The 22,681-nt window shown below is 37.0% G+C and overlaps 1 protein-coding gene and 1 long non-coding RNA gene across 3 annotated transcripts in view; both read right to left on the bottom strand.

Moving 5' to 3' along the window:
* Positions 1–3,476: 3,476 nt before the first annotated feature.
* Positions 3,477–6,874, bottom strand: LOC121854715. Its single transcript, XR_006086627.1, has 2 exons — positions 4,157–6,874; positions 3,477–4,066 (listed from the first exon to the last, which is right to left on the bottom strand). It is a non-coding gene; the product is annotated as an uncharacterized LOC121854715 (long non-coding RNA).
* Positions 6,875–11,025: 4,151 nt separating this feature from the next.
* The window catches only part of LOC121854704 (substance-K receptor-like), a 76,946-nt gene continuing 65,290 nt past the window's right edge, over positions 11,026–22,681 (bottom strand). Inside the window, exons 9-14 of one of the 2 annotated variants that reach the window (XM_042349434.1) lie at positions 21,872–21,972; positions 21,074–21,164; positions 19,111–19,217; positions 15,439–15,486; positions 13,560–13,661; positions 11,026–12,603 (exon numbers count right to left, since the gene is read on the bottom strand). In XM_042349434.1, coding sequence (XP_042205368.1) covers positions 12,429–12,603; positions 13,560–13,661; positions 15,439–15,486; positions 19,111–19,217; positions 21,074–21,164; positions 21,872–21,972 — 624 coding nt within the window. In that variant the 3' untranslated portion in view covers positions 11,026–12,428. The remainder of the gene's footprint in view (positions 12,604–13,559; positions 13,662–15,438; positions 15,487–19,110; positions 19,218–21,073; positions 21,165–21,871; positions 21,973–22,681) is intronic. The other variant, XM_042349444.1, reaches the window with a different exon arrangement.

Raw genomic sequence — 22,681 nt, 5'->3', positions numbered from 1 at the left:
GTGTAGGGGGGGGGTCACGTTTACCATCCATAGTTTATCCTGAAGTAAAAATAAAGTATATGATATTTGGTCTAGCATGAAGAAGAGGAGAAGTAATTAAGCTTAGAAGGAATAAAAAGAAGGAATATAGAGGAGAACAATAATGTAGGGAAATAAACGGTGAAAAATGGTAATGAAATAAAAAAATAATACTGTACATATAACACCTTGAGTACAACACCCGACCGAAGACAGAAGTCAACTGACAACTCAGGCCAGTGGTGGAGGTCCGAAGCAACAGAAGGAGCAACATCAATGATAATAATAATAATAATAATAATAATAATAATAATAATAATAATAATAATAATAATAATAATAATAATAATAATAATAATAATAATAATCTGCACCTACCCTAACCCCTTCCCCTTCACCTCTAAAAGTTCCCTCCACAAAGATCAAAAGACACTGTGATCAGAGTAACAGGTAGCTTAAGTAGCAATTAACCCCCATAATTAGACCCTCATTAGTGTGATGGGGTAGTTGTTATAGTCATTAGTGAAGGTAATATACAAAGTTTTTATCAAAATGAAAACAGTTTGATAACGTGTCGTATTTTACTGATAAAGACCCACTTATCGTACCTAACTATACTTATATACAGTAAATACTATGTAATATTTACCTGTATATGTGGTTTATAATAATTCACTATCTGATATAGCAATATAACCTCAATGTATACGTCAGATAAGAGTATAAGCTCGTACTAAGTATTTTTACCTGTTTGCTCAGGAGGTAAAAGGCCTATCACACCTGTCCTGCGAGATAGTTACACGGGTAAATTCTGGTTCTTACCAGAATCGGGGGAACATCTGCCGCCCGTTTCTAACGTGGCCGTTAACACGTGCGGGATAAACCACATTCATCTTGCCCGGCTTACGTGTGGTTACGGCAGCGGTGGGGCGAAAAGGGAAAATGGGAAGGTCACTGGATAAATAAAACGCTTAAATTCCCTACAGGGTAATGATAACTTTAAATAAATTAAGCCCAAAAGGATAAAAAATAAGGGTTAAAGGTGCTAAATGTCACTGACTGCAAAAAGCTCTGTGATTGGGTGCGAGCCGCAGACTGGGAATCAGCCAGCTGTGAAATATGTGTTGTTACTTACATAAATACAGGACTTGTGGCCATATACAATGTTCAAGCAAAGGACAAAGGGTCGTTGGTGCCTTGTGCCAATGTGCAAGAGTACCAACAATTCCTCACCAGGTAAAATATTCATCACAGTACCGAAAGATAAGAAGACAAGAAAGAGACGGTGACTTGCTGCTCGACGGCACTTCCCCCATGTTGCATCTACTGTTGTGAAGATCATTTTGATGTTAGTATTAAGTTGATATACACAACCATACCTTATTTTTAAGTTAAAATATATTACTGCTCAAGTATCATCGTGTGTATTTACTTGTTGGCTGCCAAACTGATACAAAAGACCGATAAGTCCAACATGGAAGATTACATCAATGTTCTCTATTTTGTCTGGAAATTTTAATTTGTCATCACTGATGTCTATATTTAATGTTGTGTAAGGACAAGGGACGACCATGGCCAGGGGATGGGCTTGAGATGATCAGATGACAGATGTAATTTAATGTGCTTCATAGCTGGATGGCCGAGTTGTTGATAATACTCTCCAGTCATAAAGACATCTAGTCTTGGTAAATATACAGTAACACTCTACGAACGTGGCCGAGTGTATTTATCGTGTTTACCCAGAACCGCCAACTCGTCCATTGTTGTCTCCTAGCTAGGGGGAGGGAGTGTGTAGCCGCGAGGAAGAAGCCGTAACGAAGGTTAATATTTATTTACCTTTTAACTCCGTCGTCTGAGCGCACCACCAATTTCGTGACGTCATCGATGGTTACACTACGTCAGACAGCCGTCAAATCAGGTTAATTGAGAACCGGCCACAATGTCTAACAAAATCATACACCACATTATTCTTACCTTGGTTCGTGCTGTGTACTCCTCTCTACGGTGTCAGATTATACTAGCCGTGTCCACTCACAGGCGCATGACTATTCGTGTTCACTCACAGGCGCATTACTATGCGTCTTCACTCACAGGCGCATAACTATCCGTGTTCACTCACAGGCGCATAACTATCCGTGTTCACTCACAGGCGCATAACTATCCGTGTTCACTCACAGGCGCATAACTATCCGTGTTCACTCACAGGCGCATAACTATCCGTGTTCACTCACAGGCGCATACTCACAGGCGCATCCTGTCCACTCACAGGCGCATGACTATTCGTGTTCACTCACAGGCGCATTACTATGCGTCTTCACTCACAGGCGCATAACTATCCGTGTTCACTCACAGGCGCATAACTATCCGTGTTCACTCACAGGCGCATAACTATCCGTGTTCACTCACAGGCGCATAACTATCCGAGTTCACTCACAGGCGCATGACTATCCGTGTCCACTCACAGGCGCATAACTATCCGAGTTCACTCACAGGCGCATGACTATCCGTGTCCACTCACAGGCGCATAACTATCCGAGTTCACTCACAGGCGCATTACCATCCGTGTCCACTCACAGGCGCATAACTATCTGAGTTCACTCACAGGGACAGGACCGTCCGTTCTCAGGTAGGTGTATTAAGCCACTAATTGACTCAGCCCACAAACAGACTCCAGCTTGGCGAGAGTGATCAGCGCAAACTACCCAACTACTTGCCAAACGACCGCTCACGATATTACTGTACATAGGTTTGTTTCAGATGTTTTGATTTCGATTTTTTATTGTTTAGTCTTATGAACTAATATGAATGTGACCGATTGATTGTCATATTAGATCGTTCTGTTATCATTGTGATTTATTAACCGACTCTGTTTATTGTCCTTTAAGAACGACCGCTGTCTTTCTCATGTTACCTCTAAGTAACTTTTGTTGTTTAGTGAGTAAATTAAAATATTAAAACGTCATCTTGAGTTACTTAATAACTTAAACACATCAACAAAATAAAAATACGTTTATGATTGTTCTTTTTTACTATCTAATTAAAACACCTGTATATATTACATCTCAAACACACCTTCTTTGAACCTGAGAGCAACAAAATACTTCTGACAAACAAATATTTACCAGAGCGTCAGTGAAGTGGGCCAGGAGGAAGTTAGAGAGGGAAACTTGAGTCAGCTGAGAACTTTGTGATTGGTGATAAAGGTTCAATCCCACTCAAGCTAACACGTCGCCCGCCCACTCACCTCACTGAGTGGAGTTATCCTAATAGTGTTACCTGTTTACTGTTAACATTCTTCTCCTTCTGTCTCTCTGTTTTCCCATCTCTGTCTGTGTTTATGTATCTGTATGTGTCTCTATCCCTTTCTGTTTCTCCCATCTTTATCACTTACCTCACCCTTCTCCATTCCTCTCTCACCCCCCCACACCTGCAAGGAACTTCATAAATTAAGAACAAACTCCAGAGAACTGTTTTTATTGACATTGTTGTGTACAGGGATGAAGACTTAGGTGGTCCTATACACCACCACGTAGGGTACAGGTCAAGAAGGAGATGTCCTATAGGATATCATATTCCCTCAACATGACATTTAATTAACCTGTTACAGACGATGGTGGGCGTAGTGGGATACAGGTGAGCTCTATGTATCGTATATAATCTGTGTCTATGTGTGATTTTTCTCCTGTAATAACACATAATTATTCGTGGTATTAGAGCATTTATGTATCCTACTGTATTTTGGCAGTTACAGTCAAGTGATACATATTCACTTGGATATTATTACAGTAGGATAGACCTGTATAGGATTTATCAGATAGAGTATTACCAAAGAAAAAATATATCTCGGACACGTTACATAACATTTAGATCACAGGAGGTGACAAGTGTTACGATATTATAGACAAAAAAGAGTAAAACAGTCACACTCTGTTATCATTACTGACTGTTAGATGTGACTGATTGGTAAACAACACATTGACTGACTTGTGACTCATCGTAAGTCACAGAATAAGTTTTCTTGACCTAACCTAACCTAACCTAACCTAACCTAACCTAACCTAACCTAACCTAACCTAACCTAACCTAACCTAACCTAACCTAACCTAACCTAACCAAACCTAACCTAACCTAACCTAACCTAATCTAACCACAACAAAGTAAGAAAATAACATATTACCCAAGCACACAGAGAGACATTCACACATCGCCTTAATATATTAGCTAAACTTTAACTCAACAGACCTTTAAATTTTCCTGAATATGTACGCCATCGTAGTATTATTATTTATCAAAGTACAATAAAATCATAACAAAACGATACATGGATATACACCGCTAAACATGAAGGCCATTAACCCATTAAGTACTTGAGATAAATCATACAAATAAAAAAATAATAATTCGTGGCCTTGTGTTGTATTACGATAATTCACCTATAAGACTCTGAATTATTTCCCATTAGTGACGCTCTACTGTTATGCATTGAGTGACCATTAAAACTCCCTTACTGTTCACTGTTGTAAGATAATGGGTAGACACCAAGCAAGTAAGAAACACTGAGGGGCGTCACCAGTACCACACCGTCAAGAAAATAATAAGAAGGAATGTAAAAACTGATATAATATAATTGGATAATATCTTTACCTTGTTCTCTGTTTATTTCCACATTAATAACAGACATACAAGCGAAGTGTGAGCAATTATTTCTCTAAGAACATAGTGACGATATAAATTCCTACTAGATAAACAAAGACAAAATAATTATCTCCTCCGGGTATATACACACAGGTGAAAAATTGATCAACCAAAGAACACACGTATAAGCTTAACACCACAACACGCAGAGGGATTAGTTATCATTATCCAGACACGTAGCCAAGAGCGGGGAGGAAATACTAACACCCACACTATACCCACATATACAAGATAGTATTAAATATCTATAACAGGAGAAAATAGTTGTTTCTTTTGTATAACAATCAGTTATCCGGGTAGCATCAATCACGTCGTTATTTCGTTAGTTATTGATATATATATATACACGGAATGGAGAAGACAGTGTTGATGCTTATAGTGAAGTCTTGAGTTAGTTAATTAGTTAAGTTACCTCGCTCTCCTCAGCACACTCTGTATAGCACCTGCGTTAGTTAAGTCATTAATAAGGGAGATTAAATCTTCCTCTGTTAGATAAAGAAATTTTGTCCACTATGGAAACTACGACATATCTATCATGGGAAAAAAAATACGGTTTACTATCCAGTACAATAGACTTGATATCTACTGTACAAACAAAGAAAATATTGCTTTTTGAATTATCTTTAAGTGACGTGTTAATGCATGTGTTAACTACGTATTATTTTATGGATAATCTTACCTATAACCTTATATCATAATCACCCTAATGGAAATAATCTCCCTTAATCACCCTTAATCACCCTTTCAATATAGCACCCCATTACACTTTCTTAACATACATACACAATATACACTCTCGTCTAACAAAAATAGTCCTTATGTTACATCTACCTGTACTAGTCGTTTACGGATCTCAATAAGACATGAGCAATAATTTGGGACAGTGACAACCCTCTTACCTGTCCTACTGAGCCTGTCGCGGGCGTATTAACCTTCATTAAGTAATTCTCACAATTTTTTTGAGAGAATTCCCTTACAGTTTGACCTATTTGCTTTCTAAGGCTAACACTTATACCCGAAATAGTCATCAAATTCACAATATTCATCTAAATCTAAATCGAATGCAGTTGGCTTCTTGAAACAAACAAAATTCATCGACCCTTGAGCGTACATAATGATTCATCTTCAATTTTACGCTAGTGATCTAACTCAAAAGTCAAAATCAAAGTAGCATTCCTCTTCTCAAACTTACATTAGATTTCAAATTCAAAATCAAAGTAATTCTCCTCTCTTAGTGAAGTTATCCTTCTATCTCCCATCCCCCTTGAGAGCTTAGGATGTGCTTCCCCCACAGAGGAGAATCCTTCCAAGGCTTTTAGGACCCGTACTTCACCATATCATCCATCGCCAACACGAGCCACCAGGAGCGTCTGGCGTTTGTTTACCTCTCCATTAGATGAAGGCTCGGTTGTCTCCCGTCTGCCTACACTGGCGTTTCTGACTGTTATCGTTACTGTCGGATTGGAAGTCAAAGTTGACACCCAAAATTGAATCCAGACTTGAACTTAAAATTGAATCCATAAGTTAAGTCCTAGAATGAACCCCAAACTGATCTATAAATCCAAGGAACTAAAAATATTGATCTGAAATTGAAAGTAAACCTCAAGAAACAAGTTGAACGCCTGTGCCACAAAATGAACCCCCGGAACGATACTGAGTACAAAATAAACCACTCGAAACAATACTGAACTCTTCACAATACAAACTGAACACAAAAAACACAACTGAACTCCTTCCATACAAAATGAACCCCGGAACGATTCTGAACTCTCCATAATTCAGACTGAACCCCTAAAACGAAACTGAACTTCACGTAAAAAAAAAAAAATCCTTTGAATTAAAATGAACCCCGGAATATATATCCACACCTACAGTATCTTGAGCACATTTTGTTCACTATAACACTGAGCTTCGCCTATAGTGAGTGATGGTGAACAAGAACATATACTGAGAAGAACATTAATACTACCATCACATGTAAGAACGTATTCATATAAACAACGTGTATGTATGTATATATGTATGTATATTATAATGTATGTATGATTTGTGACTATACTATCATTTATGTACACAGGTTAGGAAAGTGGATAATATGTATGTATGTATGTATGTATGTATGTATGTATGTATGTATGTATGTATGTATGTATGTATGTATGTATGTATGTATGTATGTATGTATGTATGTATGTATGCATGTATGTATGTTTGTATGTATGTATGAATGTATGTATGCATGTATGTATGTTTGTATGTATGTATGTATGTATGTATGTATAAAATTCAACAATAAATTGTCTTATCATTAATTACATTACATTAAAGGTGTATTCAATAAAGTTATGTATTCTCTATGTAATTATCCAGCAAGCGAAGAGATATTACGCTTTTGTCCACAAATATTGTCTCTGCTTTAATACACTAAAGTTCCTCTATACCAAGGGTCTTGAAGCACCATTCCTCACGTGTTTGTTTCTACGTGAGATAAACAACTTCTATAAGGAAAAAAATATTCTTTCCAACTTGATAAATATTGTTCTTGTTTTAGTGTACAGTATATATGTACTTGAACAGAATAGGTCTTTAAGTAAGTACTCTAAATGTACTCAAAATCAGGTAGTATTTTTATGTCACTGAGGAATGTTACATAAATTCCTACACTTAACATTTTCAACACATCTCCTAACACGTATTTCTCTATCTTATGTTAAATTCTGTCTGGTTAAAATAATGTATTAATGTATTTCAACATTCATAGTCATTAACCACAGAACACATCATTAATATCTTCACTAAACATATCTTAACACATAGGAGAGATTCACTTCCTTAGTTCTATATTACACCACACTAGATGTCTTATATATATATGACCTTTCACCTGTCATTCGCATCAGTAGGGTGTTAGAATTCGTTTTTAATCAGTTTATTCCTAAATTCACATAAAATTTCCATCTGTAAGTCAAAACACGACGTCACTTTCCCTACACGCCAACACCAGACTATCGGGGACTCATTTGTCTGAGAGTGAAATATCTTGTTATGTTTTCCGATCCACTGTGATATGCACTTTAGACACAAGTATCATTTCCCCAGTTCTCCACCACACGTGAGACTGTCAGCTGGGCAAGAGACAGAGTTAAAACACAGAACGCCCGAGAATAATTGAGCTCTATTACTATCAGAATAACTTTATTTTTATACACTGTGGCAAAGGACTGGGTAGGTGTTGTGGTTCATTTCTCTTCTAGTGTTATCGTTCTAAGGAGAAATTCAATTTACATTCTTATCTTCCTCTGTTAACAGCACTTTCCCCCCCCCCTCTCTCTCTCTCTCTCTCTCTCTGTCTGTCTGTCTCTCTCTTTTTCTCTCCCTCTCTCTCTTTCTCCACAAATGGCAACCCTTCACTACATCATTCCAATCATCAATGTCTTTAAGATAATTATAATCATGTTCAACAAACCATAACCATAACATCAGCAATTTTTATATCACTTCCAAACACCAATATCACCCCCACAATAACCTCTTTAACGACCCATTTGATGCCGGTGGTCATTTCATCAACCACCTCATTAGCGTCAGTAACATGAAAGACAATATCTAACAAATATCGCCTCGTGAAGTTTAAAGGTGAAAATATTCTGCCAAACTTCAACGGGTACCCAGGTGAGGCCTCGGTAAACATTGGTTCAGGACAAGGTGACTCCCCCTGTCTGGCCACAACAGCGTCTCTCTCTCTCTCTCTCTTTCTCTCTTTCTCTCTCTCTCTCTCTCTCTCTCTCTCTGGCACGATGGTCACTATTTTTCTGGCGAGAGTTGAGGAGGGCATCGACAGGGGCCAGCTCTGTGTACTGGGGGACAAACACGCACACTTTTGAGGGATTTTAAGTCATTTTAAAGACGTACATGACGAGTAGTATTTTCTTCCATGGGTTTTACAGTCAATGGAAATTGTTTTTTTCGGGCAATTTACTTTCCATACATTTATTGCTCTTGTTATTGTTGTTGTTGCTGTTGTGCTTCTTCTTGTTCTTGTTCTTGTTCTTATTCTTGTTCTTCTTTTTCTTGTTCTTCTTGTTCTTGTTTTTGTTCTTGTTCTTCTTGTTCTTCTTGTTCTTGTTCTTCTTCTTCTTCTTCTTCTTCTTCTTCTTCTTCTTCTTCTTCTTATTATTATTATTATTATTATTATTATTATTATTATTATTATTATTATTATTATTATTATTTGGACTGATAATATTCAAGGGTTGTGTTATGTGCACATTACAACACTTAAGTTTTATCATTAAGTTCTATAATACCCTTTCAGTTAGTGTTCATCTTCTTTATTATTTCCTTATTTGTCTCTTTCCTTTCTTAAGGTTGAACATCTGATCATTATCATTATTTTCCTTTATTTTCCTTCTTATCTTCGTTTTGTGTTTCCATCCTCCTTATTTTTTAATCTATTTCACATATTTTTCATGCTTAGATCTTATGATATATATTTTTAAGATTTTTTTCTCTTCTGTGGGATCTGCTATTGACCATTTTCACCGATAACTATTTTCTCAGATATTATGGTACGTCGTTTCGAATTCTACAGCCGGAGGAGTAGGGAGTAGGGGACTGAGGTAGAGGGGGAGGAGGAGAAGGAGGAGGGGAAGGAAGGGGAGAGAGGAAGGGAAGGGGAAAGAAGGGGAAAGAGGAAGGGAAGGAAGTGGGTAAGGAGGGCTCATTAGCTGATGATTTTCAAAGAGGTGAGTCCAGTTTTTATAATATTTCATGGTCGTGTACTTCAACTTACGTACACCAGCCAATTAGCCAGCCAGCCAGCCAGCCAATCACAGGCAACACAGTCTAATACACTTTCCTAAATCCCTCCCCCCCCAAAAAAAAACACACAAGGAAAATCTAATCAATAAGCATTAAAAAAAAAAATCTATATATCCATAGCTTTAATCACTTAGCTGATATATAAAACTATTTCTCTCGTAAGGAACAATTTTCTCGTATTTCAAGTGTGGTTAAACGCAGATAAATAACAAATTCTCAATCCCTCCTTCCTTCTCTCACTATTTTACCTCAATGCCACACCGCCACTAGGACACATTGGTCTGATTTACGTCTGACGATAAACTAAGGCCAGTAGATATGAAGCTATTTTTCAAGCGACAGCCGACATTGAGGTAGTTTTTTTTCTCTCCTTCTCTCTTCTCGTAAATTCAGCAGAGGTGATGTTGTGGTGATGTAAGGGAGAGAGAGGAAGAGGGGGTTGGGGGACGAGGGAAAGAGGAGGGGGTAGCGGGTACGGGGAGGGGAGGAAGGGGAGGAGGGATATGAAGGAGGGGGGTAGGGAAAATGTCCTGTATTTCAATGGGTCTTTAGTCTGTCTATAGTACATTCCTTTATTTCCTCATTCGTCTCTTCCCTTATTTCGTTTATATATTTATTTATCTAATGTCTCTTTTAGCTTCCATTCGTTCTTCTCATTACCTGAATTATTCCATTATTCATCTTTTATGATTTATCAGTAGTTTGTCTTGTCTTTCACTTCCTACATCTTACTTTTTACACTTTTGTTTTCTTTGTCCTTTTATTCAATTTTCTTTTCTTTGTGTGTCTCTCTCTCTCATTTTTTCTTCAATCTTTGTTCCATTTTCTCTCATTTTTCTTATTCCTCAGCTCAAGCTCGAACAAAGGTGAAACTCTTGTACACAGAAGGAACTTGTTTATTTTTTAACTTTTCCCAAATGTAGTTTTCTCTCGTAACTTTCTTTAACTTTCTTCTTAGAGTATGACTTTCGAATCATTTTTTCTCCTCCTTTCTTCATCTTTCATTTTTTTTTCATTGAGGTATGCTAAAAATTTGTTCAATTGACTCCCTAAACCACCAGAGTTCAGTTTTGGGTTCAATTATATGCTTAAGTTCAGTTTCAGGTTCAATAGTACACTTGGGTTCAATTTCAAGTTTTATATTACACTAGGGTTCAGGTTCAATAGTACACTTGGGTTCAATTTCAAGTTTTATATTACACTAGGGTTCAGGTTCAACACTTTACTTAAGTTCATATTGACGTTTAATAAAAGGTGGCTCATGGGTGTGTTGACATATTAGGTTTAAACCTTTTTTGTCACATGTTTATTGAATTTTATGCTTTGGGGTTTTTGTTTATGTTGAATGAGTTACTTTTATGGTCTGTAGTTAGGTCTACTACTACTACTACTACTACTACTACTACTACTACTACTACTACTACCATTACCACTTTTTTTAAATGGCCTCCAGCCTCCCCCAATAGCCACACCTATTACTATCTTTACTACTACTACTACTACTACTACTACTACTACTACTACTACTACTACTACTACTACTACTACTACAAAACATCTACATAGTATTCTCCAATCACCTTTTTTCCCTTCATATTTTCCTGGCATATTCATTTCTCGTATACAAAAATCACGTGAGAATGAAGTGAGTTAGTGTATGATAAGTAGACAAAGCTAGTGAAGGAATTCTCAACTCCTACAGCCGCGTCTCATGTCCTTTATCTCACTTACATCCTACAATAGTATATCTTCAACCTTCTCCTCACGTCATCCTTCATCAAGCTCTTCCTCCTTCCTCCAATCGCATCTCACGCGACCTTTCAACTAAGCCTCTCTCATCCTTCTCTTCTCTCTTCCTTCTCCTCTCTCATCCTTCTCTTCTCTCATCCTTCTCCTCCTCCTGTACCTAGCAATCGTCATAACTCAGACATGTGGGTCGGTTGCTAAGGTGATACTGTATCGCCTTATCTCTGTCTTTAAAATCCTATAAGGAAACCCAGACCTACATCATAGCTTCTTCGGCGGGTCCTTCCATTCGATTTTTCCTATTTCCTATGAGAGTGGATCCTACAGCAAGGATTTCACTCCATTCCTTCTATAGCATACCCGCGTGTCTTGTCGCGTACTTTAGGATTCCATAAGAGTAGTGAATATGAAAATGCATCCTACACAGTCTTTTTTTTTTAAATTTATTTCACCTCAGTGTCTCTATTTACGGCAGGATTCCCAGTGGGTGGTTAGGATGTGAGTGACGTAATGCCTTCTCCATCCTCGAGGTCCCTGACACTGAAGGACTCAAGTCACTCGTCGAGAATACAAATGAGAGTCAATCCTACACAAGACTACACCATCCCTTCATTGTCCTGTCGTCCCTTCTCATCCTATAATCCGAATAGGACTCTATATAGAGGGTTGGGATGAAATTGAAGCTTACGTTAGGACTCCCACTTATAGTATCCTATATAAAGACTTTCACTCCATTTCTCTTCATATATTTACAACTCCTCTCACTTTAGGATTCTTCATTTCTTCTCTCACTCAAGGACGACACTTGGAGATTGAGACGTGAATAGATCCTACGGAGGGACCCTACTCAATTCCTATAATAATCTCGTGTCCCCACACCTTCCAGGATTCAGCATAGAGGATTAGAATGTGGGTGAATCCTACACAAGATTCCCATTCCAATCCTAATTACTTTATATCCTGCTGTTACCTCCCACTATAGGACTAACAGGACTCAACATGGATACTGGAGACGAAAGCATATCCTACATACTGCCATCCCCTGGTGCCCATCACTCATACCCTGGTGCGGCCTGCCAATGCAAAAACTCTACATGGAGGCTTAGGACGGGAGAGAATCCTACACGAGACTCCACACCCCATCCCGTTTATATCCTGGTGTCTCCTACCACTCTGGGTCGATACACAGAGGGGTGAAGGTGAGAGTGGGACTTGAGAGGGACGCAGACGTGTACTTCCTGATGGTCACCGAGGGACTCCCCGTTGATGGTCCGGACTCCTCCAGAGGTGGTGGAGGGTCGTCCTTGAACGGTGAGTGTTGACCTGACGAAGGGAGAGGAGAAAGAAGTGTTTAGTAAACTATGAGAGTCTTAACCCTTGAGTATGATGACTTAGCCCCTTGAGTATGATGACTTAACCCCTTGAGTATGATGACTTAATCCCTTGAGTACGAAGATATAAACCCATAAGTCATCAAATCATCATACGGAAGGGGTTAAGTCATCGTACTCAAGGGGTTAAGTCATTGTACTTAAGGGATTATGTCATCATACTCAAAGGGTTAAGTCATCGTACTCAAGGGGTTAAGTCATTGTACTTAAGGGATTATGTCATCGTACTCAAGGGATTAAATTTTTGTGATATTTTTATTGTTATAGTCACTATTGAAATTTTATGACCAACAAGAAAAAATAGAGAAACAAATTAAATATTTACACACATGTACACAAACACACACACATAAAGACACACATAAATTCACACATATATAACGACACACACACACACACACACACACACACACACACACACACACACACACACACCACGTAAAAGACCCTAACTTAAGGAACATACTGCACTCATAATTCTAAACACATTCTCTTTAATTCCCTCTTACATACATTCTCCCCTCACACTCATAAACACTCATAACATTCCCCAAACCTCTCATACTCACAAACACTCCCCTTCTTGCCTCCTTCTCTCCCTCACAAACACTCCCTACTCTCCCTTCCTCATACACAATCAATACCTCTCAGATTATTCCTTATGCCCTTCCCTTAGTCCTGTGCTCTCATAAATACTCACTCTTACCTCACACTCATCATCACTACTCCTCACTACATCACATTTACAAACACATCACTATGTCATCACACTCCTCTTCTCTCATAAACACTCAACGATTACCTCACAATCATCCTCACTATCCCCCACTCACTATCACACTCATCCCCTCTCCACCCCTTCACTGCCTCGTATTCATAACCACTCACTTGTGCGAGGAGGAACGTGAGGAGCCGTTCAGCATGGTAGCGTCAGTGCTGCGAGATATCCGCTGGTCGGAGGCTGTCGAAACTTGCCGTTCAATCGGATACCTTCAAGAACAGGCGGAAGAAGGCAGCAGAGGTAGTTAGTATTGGTCTAAAAAGTGTAATAACTTGCTAACAAACCTTTAGAATATGTTAATAACTGGATAAATCGAACCTCAGTGATAAGGGGATTCATCCTAATCTAATCTAAGGATGTGAATAAATAATCTATGGTTGTGACTAATCTAATTTAGCTGTGGTTAGTCTAATCTAAGGTTGTGACTACTCTACTCTAAGGCTGTAACTAATCTAATGTTAATCTGCGAATATTTTCAGCAAAGTGACACTAGTTAAAATAATACTTTTTAACAATCTATTATCAATTTAAGACAAGAATGGCGTGTGTGTGTGTGTGTGCGTGTGTGTGTGTGTGTGTGTGTGTGTGTGTGTGTGTGTGTGTGTGTGATAGCAAGAACATCATGTAGTTAACTCTTGCCCCATTTTCTATACCACCCCATGGTCACTGTCCCGTTTTCTATTGAGTTTCCCTAATTGCTGTTCAGGTTTAAGACTCATCAGCTTGTATATATAAAACAACAACATCACTGACTGAACTAATTTTCCTTTCCTACCACCATAATAAACCTTAAACATTATATACCACCACAGCATAAACCTCACACCATAACTCACCTTAAACAGACAGGTAGAAACATCATCAAGTAAATGAGATAAATAAACAACATCAGTTTCCCTCAGTTTGTAAAATATCTAAGAAGGTGAAGCTCATTAACTATCACCCATCACAGGTAAACGACTTGGTTACAGTTTGAGAAGCAGTTATTTATACGCGTTAATTAGGTTAGTTTGCCAGGTAGATTAGTGGGCAACAAAAACAGTACCAGATCTTAATATATTTTTACTATAGAGTCTGGTATAGTATTTTATATTAACAAACTAAACGATAATATTAACTTAACATTCACTCAGACCACAAACAATCTTTCACCTTGATGTTATAATTCCCAACAATATGATTAGTATGTTAGTATCCTAGGAATGTGTTAGAACGTGTTAGAATAGAAGTATTAATAGAATTTTGTGTGCAGTGTTGATAGATTCCCTGAGGCCGTTAGTGTTGTCAGTCATTTCTTCGACTCAGACAAAGACTGCGAATGTTTGAGAAGAGCCAGAGTGTTATGTGTTGGTAAGGTAGTGTTTAGAGACGATTAAGAATGTTTAGGAGGAAATACGGGTTTCTTAAACAGGTTCCAAGTGGACTAGAAATGTTTAGGAAGAATAAGAGTCTTTACAATAGGAACCAAGTGGACTGGCAATGTTTGGGAAGATTAAGAGTCTTTATAAGAGGAACCGAGAGGACACTAACAATGTTTAGTAAGATCAAGAGTATTTATAATTGGAACCAAGAGGACTAGCAATGTTTAGGAATATGAAGAGTCTTTAAAGTAGAAGCCAAGAGGATTAGCAATGTTTAGTAAGATGAGGAGTCTTTATAATAGGAACCAAGAGGACTAGCATTGTTTCGGAAGTAGTAAGAGTCATTTTAACAGCTTCTACTAGAGCTAAGTATGTTTAAAAAGAAGAAAGAATATTTAGAAATGCTTTTATAATATTCTTATAGTGATAAAAAAACACACCTCTTAAAAACAAAAAACACAAAAACACAAAAAAACACGAAAACTAGCGAAGCTGATGTTAAAATACGCAAGCTTGTTTACACCGGTTAATGTTTATGTTAATGTTAGATGTTAATGTTAGATGTTTATGTTAGATGTTAATGTTAGATGAAGCGTCAACATGATGAGGTGGTGGGTCACTATACCTGAATACACGACGGAAGACGAAGATACAGAGGCCACGCATACACGCCCTGCAGTACACCACATAGTCAACTTATCACTCTGTATAAAGGCTGCCTGTCTCACTCCGTTATGTACAATGAAACCTCTATTTAACGGATTATATTAGAGAAGGTAGTCCGTTATATGGAGGTTTCACTGTAATATGGTATATCTCTTGTATATATAGCTTAATATAATCACGATATAGAGGTATGGATAACACCTGAATATACTGTACCGGGAGCTTTATATAGTCTAGCATAGATTCTTAATATAGGGTTAGATTAGAATATAATATAATTTTATATAATTACTTGGTATAGCGGTATATAATCCCTGAATATAGTTTACATCAGCATAAAATATATTCCAATAGTATTATACAGAACCAGCATATACCCCTTTAGTGTTTGCATATATTCTTATAACGATATACGATACCTGCATATATTCGATAGTCCTATAGTACCTGCATATATTCCTATATCCTGGAAAGTTATATTGTCCAAATACTAATTATTTATTTACAGTATCCCATCAACTCTATCTAATTAGCCTTTTACCTGTGTAACCCTTTGTACACCTGACTAGCTTAACTTAATATACTTTCACATAAAAATTTTCACAATTTTTTTTATTAATCCCTTCAACGTTAACATTAAAATTAACTGAAATATGATAAATAATTTTAAATACAAATTAAGCAGCTTACAATTTATATAATAACTATAATTGTCTTCCACAGTAAATAAAATTATGAAGCAACTGAGTTATAAATTATTTAATTATTTATTACGGACAATTGTTTTAATAATTTCAACATAAAGTTTATAAAAAAAAATACGTAGGAAGGAATAACTGTTTTTCTCTCACCGAAACGTTTTTTGTCTCCATCTGTGAGTGAGTGACCCGAGATGTGTTTTCGTTCCATTTGGTATTATTTAGTATTGTTATGTTAAATGCTTTAATAAAAGGTACATAAGGTCTTGATAACTTTATACATGTACCGTTTGTGTACCTGTACCTGTATGTGTACCTGTACCTGTATGTGTATCTGTACCTGTATGTGTTTCTGTACCTGTATGTGAATCAGTGCGGGTAATGTGGTCTATAAAAAATAAAGAATAAACTAAATAACAATAAAAACATAATTGCAAGTTGCGTTCCATTACCATCAACAAAATCATTATATTTAGCTACAGGTCATCTACACGCCTGGCAACTGAGAGGGATTCAGGAGGCAACAGTAACCTGGCCATAGTGATTACAGGTAAGCCAAGGGTATTCCAGCTTCTCTCCTCACATCCCTGGCTGGTACACCTTGATAACACAACGGACTATAAATCAGTATTTTTCATTTATTTATTTTACGATATTTTGTGTTATTGTTGGACTTTTTTATATACTTTATCAAAAGCCTTTCTGTGTTTTTCCTTTCATATACACGTAAAAAATGTGTTAAAGTCATAAATATAATAACATTTCACTTCTCCAATGTTGATAGTTTCTGTCATGACAAATTTTACAAATGTGTGTAAAATTAAGGTGTGGAAAGGTATCCCCTGTGTGTCTAGACAGTGATGCGTAAGTGCGCCCAATGCTGTAAATTTACGAGACAGCAAATTTCCAGTCCCATGAAATTACAACAGAAGAAAGGCAGTAAATCTTGACACCTAACGTCACATAAGACTCCCGCTGTGTTGTGGCTCTAGGAGTACAACAAACACCCCAGTACCTTCCAAGACAAGGTATGTAACGACAAATGGACCGCTGAGTTTAGCTAGAAGATTAATGAGTAAAACTGAGGATTTTCCAGTCATCACGTATAGCTTTAGTCGTTTAGGTACTAATGGCTAATTATTGGATATTTTACACAGTGGGGGAATCCTTCATACTGCGATTTATTAATATATAAGTCTACTAATTTGCAAGATATGATACAGTTTCATTCATTAAGCCACTAGTGTTTAATTTAACCCAAACTTCGAAAGCGAATTTGAAGCCAATCCTCCTGAAGTACTTCATTACTCAAGGCTTAACAATTATCTAGACGTATAAGAGCATTAAGGAGATACACTATATGCTGAAGCCTTCCTCTTGACCCTTTGCCTGGGTGTATGTTGCCAGCGCTGGTGGTGGAGAATAATCATCAACTCCGCCGTAACACAACCCTGAGTGAAACACCGACCAGATGTCTCGTGTGGTTTCAAAGGCCGGGAGCAACGAGGCTTCATACCCAACTACTCGCCTTCCTGTGAATCCTGACCCCAGCTGATGTGTTCTATAGTATTCAGACCACGGAGGTACAGGGGCGTCGTATTCTCTAAAGGCTCGTAGATTAGATCTTCCCCTTAACTGGAGATACGAGAGCCTTGTCAGCGACTCACTGAAGCAGAGATACAAAGAGAGTTGTCAAAGTGGCAGTCCGTTTTAGATTTCTCTCTCAGATGTAGGTATGTAATCCGGCCAGTGGTTAACATGATCTAATCTAACATAACCTATTCTTACCTAACCTAACCTATCCACCCTCCTCCTCCTTCTTCCCTCCTCTTCTTCCTCTTCCTCCTCCCCCTCTTTCTTCCCTCCTCTTCTTCATTATCCTCCACCTCCTCCTCCTCCTACTTCTTCCCTCCTCTTCTTCCTCCTCCTCCTGGACTATTCCACAATAGTTGGGGGGAGAATTACTGACTGTAACCAAAAGCCGCCAGGAGTTCCGGCCATGTCGGACACAAGCTCTTGGTCTCCTCCTCACCCCGTAAGGCCGGATATTAAACCATTAGGACTGGTCTTCCGCCTTTAATGCTAGGAAGGTTAGAGCAGGATGGAGGATGTTCTTGACCCTGTTGATGTTTTGGTGATATCATTTGAACTTTCGGAGAGAGAATTCTTTTTTATTTTAATTTATATATATTTTTTAGTGTTGTGAGGTGGTGGATAATGTTTTAAATATATTCATCCACACCATCATGTCCAGCACACACACACACACACATACACATATATGAGTCTCAATAACAACCTTTGATAAATACATTACAGATAACATGACATTTTCATACACAACTTCACCACCATCCATTACACTCCATTGATATTCAGTACACGAGACGAAGAAGGTGCCAGAGGTGTTAGTGTGGACGTGAATGAGTGTTCGTCAAAATCGTCCGTGGAAAGTCCATATTAAACCTTTCATGAATCTTTTGAATAATTCGACTGGTGTGTGTGTGTGTGTGTGTGTGTGTGTGTGAGTACCTATGTGTTTGTGTATATCCGTACGTATGTGCAAGAGTATGTGTATGTCCGTGTCTGTATGTATATATGTTAATCTATCAGCACTCATTAACATACAATCCTCCACATAATACAATATCATACAACCCCTTTACGGAATACCATTATATACAGTACTTCTTGTGGTCATCACCGTCTCTCTGTGGGTCTTCAATACTGATAAGCCGCGCACGTAAAACCACACCCCTCTACCACAACTTTCGGCGGAGGAAGAATAAAAAGAAAAATATCCCTGAAAATTTTTAAGATTAGTGAATAGAGGGAGGATGAAATTCCCTAGAGAGAGAAAGAGAGAGAGAGAGAGAGAGAGAGAGATAATCAAATAAAAAGAGACAGACAGACAGACAGACATACTCACTCACCTGAAGGACATCTGATACCTGGACCGATCAAACTCGCTCGTCTCCCCAGTATTTTCTTCCTTAAAAAGCCATCGGAACTTCTGCCGGAACTCTCGCTTGAACTTCTCCTGTAGAGGGGTGGGGGGGAGGGGGTGGAAAGGACCTTGTCAAAATATATAGTTTATCAATAATTTTATATATCTCAACTGTGTATTAATTATTTTATATCTGAAGTGTATATCAAGAGGGTGTTTGTCAGGTGTGTATTAATAACTATCTGTCAGGTGTATGCTCATCATCATCTCCGCATATCGGGTATTAATTACGAAGGAGTATTAGTGCTGTAGTGGTCTGGAGCAAGAGAGAGAGAGAGAGAGAGAGAGAGAGAGAGAGAGAGAGAGAGAGAACTAACTACATAACGGAACAATATTTCTATCTTTCTGTATATAATTAATAATAATAATATAACATAAACAAAACATAAAAACATAAAAACTGAGATACAAGAAAAAATAAATAAAATTAATCTCTCAATAAAAAAAAAGAAGATAATTATGCAAATATCGATAAAAACACCATAAAAGAGAATATCACCTAAACACCAAAACACAACAATATCTTAAAATAATTCTAAACATGTAAATTAAATCATAACATATCTTTCTGGGTTAAGTTATTCCTTCCAAGAGAAAGAAAAAAAAACCCTCAAATTGACGCGGATTCCACATAAGATTGTTATGTAATGAGGCGTTTCATTTTGCTCCCGTTCTCATAAATCACTCACCCTATCAGCTGTCTGTCTGTCTGTCTGTGTCTGTCTGTCTGTCTGTCCATCTGTCTGTCTCTTATTGTTACAGTGGTGGGCTGTCTCTCCTAAAAGACGTGATTGCTGGTTTTCCTCATAAACAACTTGAGTCTTAGAATTTATTTGTATTAAACGATATGAGAATTACAACACCTTTTTTTCCTACCTCACATTAATGACTTACGTATCACATTTTTTTATCACGAAAACAACTTAATCGTCACATTTTATCTTTTCTTAAAACAAAACGACGTTAATGCCATTAATTAACCTTTCAGGCACATCTTTGTTGTCATTAACTCATTATAAAAACAGGACGATAGTGTCACATTTTCTCTTAATTGTTTGTCAGTGTAATTAATATTTTCTCTTCCAGTTCAATCAATTTCAAAAGATAAATATGAATTTTTTTAAGTATTTATACAGTAAGTAAATACTAATAACAGTAATATTTGAAAGTCTACGAGTACATTTCACATAATCTATGGCCGCCCCCCCCGAAAAAAAAGCATCTCCAAGTTTATAAAAATACACTGACTCACATACGTTGAAATATGTAAAAACTTACCATAATAATTTAGGTTTATTTTATTTCAAAAGACCAATATATGATTTAGAATATTTCAGAGTTTCATGTGTCCAAGGCTTTTATCTTTCCTTCGATATAATGTTTTTTTATCATTAATAACTATATTGTTATTATTTTTTATATCATTACGAGTATCATTATTGTTAACACCATAATTATATAAGGACCTGATTCAAGAGAGAGAGAGAGAGAGAGAGAGAGAGAGAGAGAGAGAGAGAATCAATACGGTAACATATATTAGCGCGATAGAAAATAAACTCTACGGTCTCGGCCCATCGCGTTTCACTTACTCCTGCAGTTAATATTCCCGCACACACTGGTGCTTAAATTTATGCGATTCATGTGATTTCTATGTGACTTATGTGATTTTATGTGACTCTTATGTGATTTATTAATTTACTTATCATTAATAGCTGTTAAGTGAGGCATAGTGTGTTAATTTACTTATTGAATTTATCGTTTTTGTATATAAGTGAATTGATTTATGGATATTTTTATGAATGTATGTATGTATGTATGTATGTATGTATGTATGTATGTATGTATGTATGTATATACGTATGTATGTATGTATGTATGTATGTACTTACGTTATAAATAGCATATATAAACGGGTTGCAGCAGCTGTTACTCATAGCCAACCAATGACAGCAGAACCAGATGATATTGATGTACCGGTAACTGGGGAAGAGAAACTGGGGGTTAATATACTGGTAACTAATGAGAGAGAGAGAGAGAGAGAGAGAGAGAGAGAGAGAGAGAAGAGAGAGAAGAAAGAAAGAAAGAAAGAAAGAAAGAAAGAAAGAAAGAAAGAAAGAAAGAAAGAAAGAAAGAAAGAAAGAAAGAGAGTGAGAGAAAATTTCAAAATATTTCACACTTAAAAACACACCTATGTTCCCCCACAGTTTCCCAAATGAGTGTTGGGGTAGAGCTACGTCAAATGGGAAGTAATAGGAAAACAATACTGATAAATTAGAGACCAAAATAGGGAATGGGACCAAAGACAGCCATCCTATTACCAATGTCTTAGTAGGGAATTAAGTTAAGGAATTTTTACAGATGTCAAAGAAGATGGTAACTGAGGTCGAGTTTCTGTAATGGGATTTTCTAGTTCTTTATTTTTTCCTGAATTCTCCTCAGATGTCTTGTATTTCTCTTTTTGTCCCTTGATACCACTCTTACATCATCTGCACTGTCCATTGAGTTAAATGAAACTAACTTCAGTACCACCACCTACTTCCACTTATTACTACCACTAGCTACTACAACCACCACTACCTACCACCATCACCACAATCTACTACTTCCACCACCATCACAACCACCACTTCCACCACAAACATCCCTAGCAACACCAGACCTCCAACACCACTAACACCACCACCTACTCGTTAATGCCTGGGTAGATTTCCTGCAGGATGTGGTATGTCTGTAGAGGCGCCCAGCAGAAGGCGAAGAGAGCCACCACAATAAACAGCATCTTGATCACCTGTATGGGATGAGGTTAAGTTACCTGGTTATTGGATGCTGAATAAGATCAGCATATAGGTGAGGTTTAGATTTTGTGTGCGTGTGGGTGTGTGCGTAAGGGAGTGCGTGTGTGAATTTGCTGTTTATATATATATATATATATATATATATATATATATATATATATATATATATATATATATATATATATATATATATATATATATATATATATATATATGCAAGTACAGCTTGTCTGTTCCTTTTATAAGTACTGAGTCGTGAATATGTTTATGTAAGTAATTATACTGAGTGTGTCTGTCCACAAGAAAATATGTTCACATCCCCCACACTGGCCAGGTAGGAAAACAATTAAGATTGCCAAACATCTTTATAAACAATTTTGTTATATAGTAAACTTGATGCTTATATTACGTGGATTATTTCCTTTATTTTCCCCAAATATACTTATTAGTTCTACCACAGAAAAAAACAAGTACAGTGACGTAATAAAGGAGGTTAATAAAAATGATTATTAACAATTATATATGGAAGTGTAATATATATATATATATATATATATATATATATATATATATATATATATATATATATATATATATATATATATATATATATATATATATATATATATATATATATATATATATATATGGCTGAATTCTTACTCATCATTTGAGGTTTGATTAAATAAACACAAGAAAAAA

This window comes from Homarus americanus, unplaced genomic scaffold (assembly GCF_018991925.1).
Source record: "Homarus americanus isolate GMGI-L3 unplaced genomic scaffold, GMGI_Hamer_2.0 scaffold46386, whole genome shotgun sequence".
NCBI classification, from domain to species: Eukaryota; Metazoa; Arthropoda; class Malacostraca; order Decapoda; family Nephropidae; genus Homarus; species Homarus americanus.
The sequence above is the reverse complement of the archived record's forward strand: the minus strand, read 5'-3'. Positions and strand labels throughout refer to the sequence as shown.